We start from the raw sequence: 8,187 nt of genomic DNA on the forward strand, positions 1-8,187 counted from the left end.
CACCATAGGAAGGCCTTGTTGCCAAATAATATATCATCTCAAGTACAACAATCTTGAAATAAAAGGTCAGCAACTAATGAGCATTCAACTAAGAAGCAATAAATTTTTTTTTCCCAACAATCATCTGTTAATCCTCTTGATACTGTCAGCACTTGCAAAGGAAGTTTCGACGAATTTTCGTCCCAGGTAATTCCACTCAGTAACCATTCCTTTTCGTCGATGTGCTCTCCAACAATTATCTTTAGTATGGGTGAGAATTAGAAGAAAAAAAAACTGGAATCCCCCCCATAATTAAAAGGCAGCAGTGGAATCACCAAATAGAGATGTTGAAAGTTCATCTTTCTCTTTGTGTGCTAAAGATAAGGTTTGTTAACCAATAGAATATCTTTCCAGAATTCATAGAACATCCATGTGATGCCCGACGACGGCATGACCTTCAGACAGCTAGCACCCCACCCTCTGTAGAGGCCCAACAGTCCCTCCTCACGCACAACCTCTGATAAGGCTGCAGCCATGTGAGCTGGCTGCCTTCCTTGTAGGGCTCCGACCATCAACCGCTTCCTTGCCACTTCCAACGGGAAGCTGATGGTGCTTGCAGTAAAACCTGAAGATGATGGAATAAATGAAAAGAAACACTAGATGGCAAAAAAAATAAAATTGGAACCCTATTCTTCTCCATACTTCACCTGAGAGAGCTCCGACGACCAGAAGCTCAGCACGGTTCAACGACTTCTTCTTCTTTGCCTGGCAGTAAGTACTCTTAATTGTTTCATACATGAAATAGTAGCATGTACTGTAAGGAAGCATGCCAATTAGCGTTGGACAAAGGCCAGCATATAAACCACCAATGCCATCTTCCCTGTATATCTTGCTGAAAGCAAGGCTGATACTGGGATAGGCCTCTCGATTTACAGTCAAGCGATCCTGTAATAAATGCAGCAGATATGGGTCAGGGCAATTGTTTGCATGAATAAAATGATAAGACAAAGAAAGGGTCGCCAGTTCAACTGCGGTTGTAGTAGTCATTGTTGAGTGAGCCGTTAAAGTCAAAAGCCAAAAGTCGATTATTTCGCAAGATAGATCAAGATAGCAATTCTTTTTCCCATTTAGGTACTCAGAACTCAGAAGGAATAGAACCAAATAAAATTAGAATCAAGAGATGAGTGCTGAACTAGTGACTGCAGATAACTTTCCCTCCCAACCTCAATTTTTTCAGTTGGCCATGAAGTAGAGCAGAGAAGCGACATGAATCTCATCATATTGTATTCTCATTGAAATGTATGCCAGTACTTTCAAAAGAAGTCAATGGTACTTATTTTGGCTGTATAAGTTAGATTTCAAGCAACAGCTGTGATGTTTATTGTATCATCAAAGTAGAGTTAGTATTAGCTATGTTCAGATCTAAATGAACTAACTAAACTATCATATTAAGGTTAAGGACTTGCATCCAATTCATGATCTATAGATGTGTGGGTTCTGCTCAATTTAGCTCTCTAGAATCAGGTTTGTCCATGTCATGGATAAGTGATTGACCAATTAGGAACAAGAATAAGCCATTAATTAGGACTCAATAAAACCAGAACGCTTGTGGCAATTCTCTGCACAATTAGAGGCTTATTTATCAACCAATCAGTAGGTCAACATAAAATTGAGCTTTAGGAATCACCAGACGGGTCTTTTTGAAGTTCTTTAAAACTGTAGAGTGGACGAATCACAAATAGTTGAAGCATATAATATTTCTCTTCCACTTCCAGATAGACTATCAAAAACAGGTGCGACTTAATTCAGAGTTAGAGAGGCCAGGAAGTAAAGAAACTACACTAAAGATATTCAGTTACCCACTCTGGTCAGGTAAGCTTTTTTATATAGTGCATATGGCCACTTAATCTGTAGGAGTGATAGGAAGGACAAGCATACAACCAGTATCGAGGGTAAGTAGATCAAGACCATTCCTTACCTTGAGAACCTCAAGAGGATGGCACATGAGTGTGCTCACAATTCCAGCAGCTGCTCCACCAACAGCAACTGGAGAAACCCATGAAAAGTGTAGGTCTATATTGACATGACCAATCTGAAGCTTTGGGCACCCATTATCTTTCCATTCCTCCTGTGCTGATGCTACAGCTCGTTTGACACACTCAAATGTGCCTAGCTCAATTGCCTGAGTTGGAATTATCCGGAGCATGTTGATGGTGTTTCCAGCCCAAAGCCCTTGCCAACCATGCTCTTCAATGATTTGAACAAAACTACCACTGATGTGTTTAGATCCAACTCCGACTACCATTCTTGTCCTGCAGTCAAGATGGCAAACATAATTAGATGCTATTCTGTTCAAGTACTAAAATATGCGCTATAATGATCTAAAGATCTGAAAGATGCTCAAAACGTCAAGTTCATAATCCTTAAAACACAAACCAGAATACACAAAATTAGAAAAGAAATCAGAACTTTCTTTCCATCCCCTTTCAGGTATTTAAAACAATCTTGAAGTTGAAGATCAAAGGAAAAACGCTGTTAAGGTTAAATGAAGTATACCTGCAGATTTAAGGATTTATAGACCATGAACAACTGCTTAGAATTTTCAGATTATTCTATATACTTTACATGTTGGCTGTCCCTAAAAATTTCACTTTGCACTTTCTTGCTCCATAGATGAGGAGGGCCTTTTGGAAATATCTTGTTCTTGGTTTCTTTATTTTTCTTGATAATCCAGATGTTGCGGAAAGATACTCTTCTCCGCAATTTCTCTCAACAGCTTAACTGCTGCAGGTAATTTTCAACAATACAAAAGTGGCATTTCGAAGCCTCATGCTCACTTTGACATGATCGTATAGGTTTTAATAATCCAATGCATATACCCAGTTGAATTAACAAGTGGAAAATCTAAACATGAGCCTAGACCAATTAATTAGTGTGTTTGAAACCCAGTCAACTAAAACTTGAATGTATCCTAAACATAGAAAGAACTGAATTGTTAGATTTTGCACAATGACAAGCTGAGACTAAAGAAAACAGGTTTCACTAGAACTTGCAGACCAGAGTTAAAATAACGGGTAAAAACTAAAAAATTCATATAAGACCACATACAGAGCAGGTCGCATATATGAATTGAAAGCATATAGAGGCAAAACTGAAGATCCAGTAAAAAAAAATCCAACTCCTTGATGCAGGAGCATAAAGGCCAATGGCATATTTTAGACTAGAGAGTTGATAGTTGATCTCTAGGTGTCTTTGTGTGATGTCATACTCTCAGTGTGATTCAACTGAGCAAAAGTGAGTCTAGTAATTATCCTTTCCATTTAATCCATCTATTCTTCTTCTTCTTTCTTCTCTTTCTTCCTTATTATTTATCTTTCTGCTCTACATATCCTTTCTCTAAGTTTTTCTTTCTCTACTGTTCTTTTATTGTTTTGATTTATTTGCTACTTTTCCATCTGCAATCTATATATATTTCCATCTTGGATATTTTTCCTTGAATCCGTCTCTTTCCCTGTATTTATCCTACATTTGTTTAGTATCAGAGCTATACCATCCTATATTCCTATATCAGTTTGATATTGTAGCTATAGTGTCCTAATAAAACTTGCTAATATAACTTTTGACATTATACATGCTAATTATAACTATACCATCCTACATCCTCCACCCCTTGGACATTATACGCGCTAATAGAACTTCTGACAGTGGTTAAAGGTAATGATTTACCAAGAAATGAGGGCATCTCCTACATCAGTTTGATATGCTAGCTATACCGTCCCTTAGAAGGCTAAGATCCCGTGGACTGCCCTTCTCGGTGGGTTAGGCAGTCAGATTAAAGATAATGATGTACCAAGAAAAGAAATCATGATAATCTTAACTCTAAATGCAAGAACAAGATAGAGAAAGAGAGGGCAACGAAAGAAAAAGAAATTCATGGATATGAGCAATTTCTTGTAAACATACATTTCCTAAATTCACCACTTCATTGAACTTCCTCTAGACTGGTATATGGGTATAACTATTCACGGGGCAACAAAAAGTGTTTCATTGTAGTGCAAGAATTTTCTTAGAGTACCATTTTCCAACCTATCATATGAAAATTATGGACGTTCGCTACCACAACCACGGAATCCTAGCAAGAAGTCATTTCATATATTTTCCCAAGTGAACAAACTATACCAGCACACTGCATATTTATTGGCTTATGTTTTCAATGGAGAAGAGACAGAAATCAAATAGTAATAAGATAAAACAGTCAGCAAAGGACTGGAATTTTCATGTCCCCAAGTGACCATTCAAAATTGTCGTTCTAACAAGGGCCAAATACATAAGGAAAAAAAAAACGGAAAGAATCATCTCATATCTGATCCAGGATAACATAGAAATCAAGTTTGTCACAGAATGCTCATCTAGTTACTTATATAATATACTCTCATCTAAGGTGTTCTTGTAGAAGGTGACTAACAATAACAAAGCAATATTTAGCACATATATACCGAACATAAAAATATCGAACCTGATAGTCTCTAGAGGAGCAAGAACAGCTTTAGTCATGGCACCAGCTAATGCCCCACTGAGGAACTCTCCTACTTCTCTGGTGCTAAAGAAGTTCTGCAGCATATCAAATATCTTATGCCATAAGAAGTATGCAAATAGAATAACATCTAAAACTGTCTAACTTATATAAACACTTCCTCACAGTTTTGTATAAAGACCACCGCCATATCTAATGCAAAAGCTACCATGATATATAGATACAACTAAACAAAGTATTCAATAGGGAAACAATTTGGACTTCTCAAAATACTTAATAATATACCCATCAACCAAAAAATACCATATAGATCTCATTGAGCCATAGTTATATTTAATGCATAATAATAATAATTCAAAGATACCATAAGGCTTTTGTATGTTTTAATGCTAGCTATACTAGAAGTTGACAACAAACAGCAAAGATAAGGAAAACAAGGTACCAGTGATACTTCAGAATATCAAACATTGAAAATTTGGGATTAAAAAAAAGAATGAGAGGACTAAATTGAATTTTTTATAAACTTAAATCAGTGACCTATATAGAATACCATGCACAAGCCCTGCAATTTGACAGGAATGAACATATCTAGCAAGAAAAAGAATGAGAAAGACAATTCTATGATGTCACAGTAGTCGGATCAATAAGATTGGGTATCACAAATGCAACTTACTAAACCACTTTTTAAGCACGGAGATAAAAGGAGTATAGAAAAAGAATTTGAAAGAAGAATGCACTAAGAAAGCACAACCTTGGTTCAGAAAGGAACCAATGGAAAACCAATTAATAAGAGTAAGTAAATTAGGAAAAAGGTATTTTGTCATGAGTCCAGCTCTTATTTAAGATAGCTGCAAAACAGAATCTGGGTATACCAACATAGCATTAACATGAGACAGAAATGGTTCATTCATATGTTTTTCCAAAATATAGTGGGAAAGCTTGGGCATTTATACAAGTCATGAGGCTGCACGGATATTTGAGAAATTTCTACAACCAGCAGTCAACCTGGTGTCATCACTCAAAAGTTTGTTCAAAGTTCCAGCATTGATTGAAGTCAAACAAGAGAGAGGTCTGTACCACATAAGGTCAGTTAGCCAGAAGAGTAATTATTTTCTTAGTCAGAAATCTAAATTTAGGCCCTTGAAAAGAGAAAAATTCTCCAAAAGTAACTCTAGACATTTGAAAGAATCTAAACAAAAAGGAGAAAGAGCTTCTCCTGTATATAACTTTCTTCTTCGGTTTCCAACGGACATATACTGATATACGCCAAAGAGCCAAATAAGACACAACCCTGTTTGACAGACAAGCTAGTAGTTGAAAACTGAAAGTCTTTGACGATTATCATATATGCTGAATCAAAATACTCATTGGATGGATGAGACATCCAAAACCAGACAAGTCTGTCTGAGAAATAAAAGGCCACGAAAATATAAATTTAAGATAATGTCTACGTAAGGTATTGTCATCAATGCAATTGCAAGTTTGCAACTATCAAAAAGTTTATTCAACTGGACTTCTTGTAGTGGAATACGAGAAAAGACCATGAAACAAATAACTTATCATCTGCACTGAATATAAAAAGGAGTGTCATTTCAAGTGTTCCAAGGTGTCATCAGACCCATGTGATTCTATCATAGTTGGCAAAAGATCACAAAACAAGAACTATAGTTGGCAACAATATGATGCACATTAAGTGGGAAAACCGTTTCCCGGATAGAACTATGCAAGCCATCATGATCAAAGTAGTTGCAACTTGTAACTGGTAGAATCTAGAATCTTGTTGCAGAGAGCACAAAGGGTTAAATAAATAACTTCTTGTAGCTTTCACAGCAAGTGACATGTATCCGAAGAAGAAAAACGCTCGTTGGAAGAGTGTTACACTAGGTACATAAGATGTGACCATGCCACCTGCTTCATATCAAATTCAATACTAAAACCCAAAATGCACAAACTCCCTTAGCGGACAAAGTTGAAGAACATGAAAGGATGATTAAATGGAAATACCCATCTAGTATCATATCGAATAGAACAGTTAAAAAATCAACAGTAACACAGAACAATGCTATAAAATCAGGTACTATACAAGTGTCATCAGATCCCCATCATCTTTCAAAATATTATGAGACAAATATAATGCGCAGATGGAGAGAATCGAACGGATGGGATATACACAGAAACTTCCAGATCAAAAAATAATTTAAAAAATATATATCATTTTTAACACAGTGAACAAGTAAAAGAGACATAAAAGGGATCAAAAGCAGAAGAGATCACAACCGCAAATGCTCTCAACTTTACCACAGAGAAAGTAAGAGATGCCAAGTTAAAGGACACCCATATGGGAAGAGCACACAAACTCTGATAAACACGCAGAGGAACAAAGGAATCCACTTTGAAACATAGAAAAAATATATTATACCCAAAAGACAAGAACCAACAAAGAACAGATCAAAGTAAAGAAAAGAAGAAAGGTATCAGCTTTAACACAGAGAACAACTATAGTGGTAAAAAAAACGGAAGAGTCGAACGAAACAAGCGCGACCAAGATGAGGAAGACGCACCCTAATGGCTCCGCCGACATCTGGGACCCGGACCCGGAGCTCGACGGCCTGGGCGGCGTCCTTGTCGACGTCGAGCTCCTCCTTGGGCACCGCCATCTCAAGCCCGTACGCATCCCCCAACACCCATTTCTTCTTCTGCCGCGCTTCCGACTCCAAATCCATCGTATCTCTCGTAGTGTGACGCAAATCTCTATTTTGGGGACAAAAATTAATGAGGAAATCCAAAGAAAACGGGAAAAGATTGAACTTTTTTAGTAAACTTCGGAGGTTGGAACTACTCGAAAACGTCAGTAAAATTTACGCTCTTGTTTTCTTTGGATGGATTCTTTGAGAGAAATAAATTTCTTATTTTAATCATTTGTTTGTTTCTCCTGTTATCTTGATTAAAAGTTGGAAAGAATTAGATCGGGGTACTTTTCCCAAGACAATGGACTGTGGGGGGACCGCTTGAGATAAAAGCAAACATAAAATTTTAAAAATTATACCCTATATTTTATCTATTTTATAATTTACACACCAACAAAGAAATATCCTGTCAATATCAATTAGTCAAAATAACGTCAGGATGTTAAACAAAAATCATAGAAAAAAAATAAGAACTCAAGTTACAAAATCATACGTAAAATATAGGATGTGATTCGTAAAACATAAGTAACAAAGGAGAAACACGAGAAAAACTCTAAAAAGTATTTGGTCGTTAGGGTTAGAATTAGGGTTTTTGTTTTGATAGTTTAAGAGATTGTAGACTAATGATCCATAGATAAATTGATCAAAATTTATGGAATTCTAAATACCACAATTACATGGATAAATTAACAAATCTATTGATAAATACACATAAATTAAATGCTAATACAAGAATCAACAAATACTTACAAGAATAATAATACAAGATTCTATTTATAAACCACCGATAAAGTCCTACATAATTATGTAAACCACAATTGCATAGATAAACTTACAGAATCCCCGTTGATAAATTGACAAATATTTATAAAAAAATTTATATCCCTAGTTACACGACACTAACAGCATAAATAGTAATACATGATTCAATAAATAGTAGCAACATATTCAATTCAAGAGTCGGTCTCTCTAACAATGTAGATTCAC

The 8,187-nt window shown here is 36.1% G+C and overlaps 1 protein-coding gene across 3 annotated transcripts; it reads right to left on the minus strand.

Annotated features, from left to right (window-relative positions):
• Positions 1–277: 277 nt before the first annotated feature.
• Positions 278–7,462, minus strand: LOC140759891 (probable mitochondrial adenine nucleotide transporter BTL1). Of its 3 annotated transcripts, none has more exons than XM_073096575.1 (6): positions 7,353–7,458; positions 7,075–7,264; positions 4,496–4,590; positions 1,958–2,291; positions 687–924; positions 278–604 (listed from the first exon to the last, which is right to left on the minus strand). In XM_073096575.1, the coding sequence occupies exons 1-6, from the start codon at positions 7,430–7,432 to the stop codon at positions 354–356; spliced, it is 1,188 nt and encodes a 395-aa protein (XP_072952676.1). In that variant the 5' UTR covers positions 7,433–7,458; the 3' UTR covers positions 278–353. The 3 variants fall into 3 exon arrangements, with proteins under 3 accessions (XP_072952676.1, XP_072952677.1, XP_072952678.1); XM_073096577.1 differs by having other exon boundaries at positions 407–604; positions 682–924; XM_073096576.1 differs by having other exon boundaries at positions 7,075–7,462.
• Positions 7,463–8,187: the final 725 nt, after the last annotated feature.

Source organism: Typha angustifolia, chromosome 5 (assembly GCF_048772165.1).
Source record: "Typha angustifolia cultivar Huaian chromosome 5, ASM4877216v1, whole genome shotgun sequence".
In the NCBI taxonomy this organism is placed as follows: domain Eukaryota; kingdom Viridiplantae; phylum Streptophyta; class Magnoliopsida; order Poales; family Typhaceae; genus Typha; species Typha angustifolia.

Coding starts and splice junctions, on each gene's coding strand:
- LOC140759891 (XM_073096575.1), bottom strand. CDS start 7,432: ATGATTAAAATAAGAAATTTATTTCTCTCAAAGAATCCATCCAAAGAA. Junction 7,265..7,352: donor AATTTTACTGACGTTTTCGA/GTAGTTCCAACC, acceptor TCCCCAAAATAG/AGATTTGCGTCACACTACGA. Junction 605..686: donor GGTCGTCGGAGCTCTCTCAG/GTGAAGTATGGA, acceptor CATCATCTTCAG/GTTTTACTGCAAGCACCATC.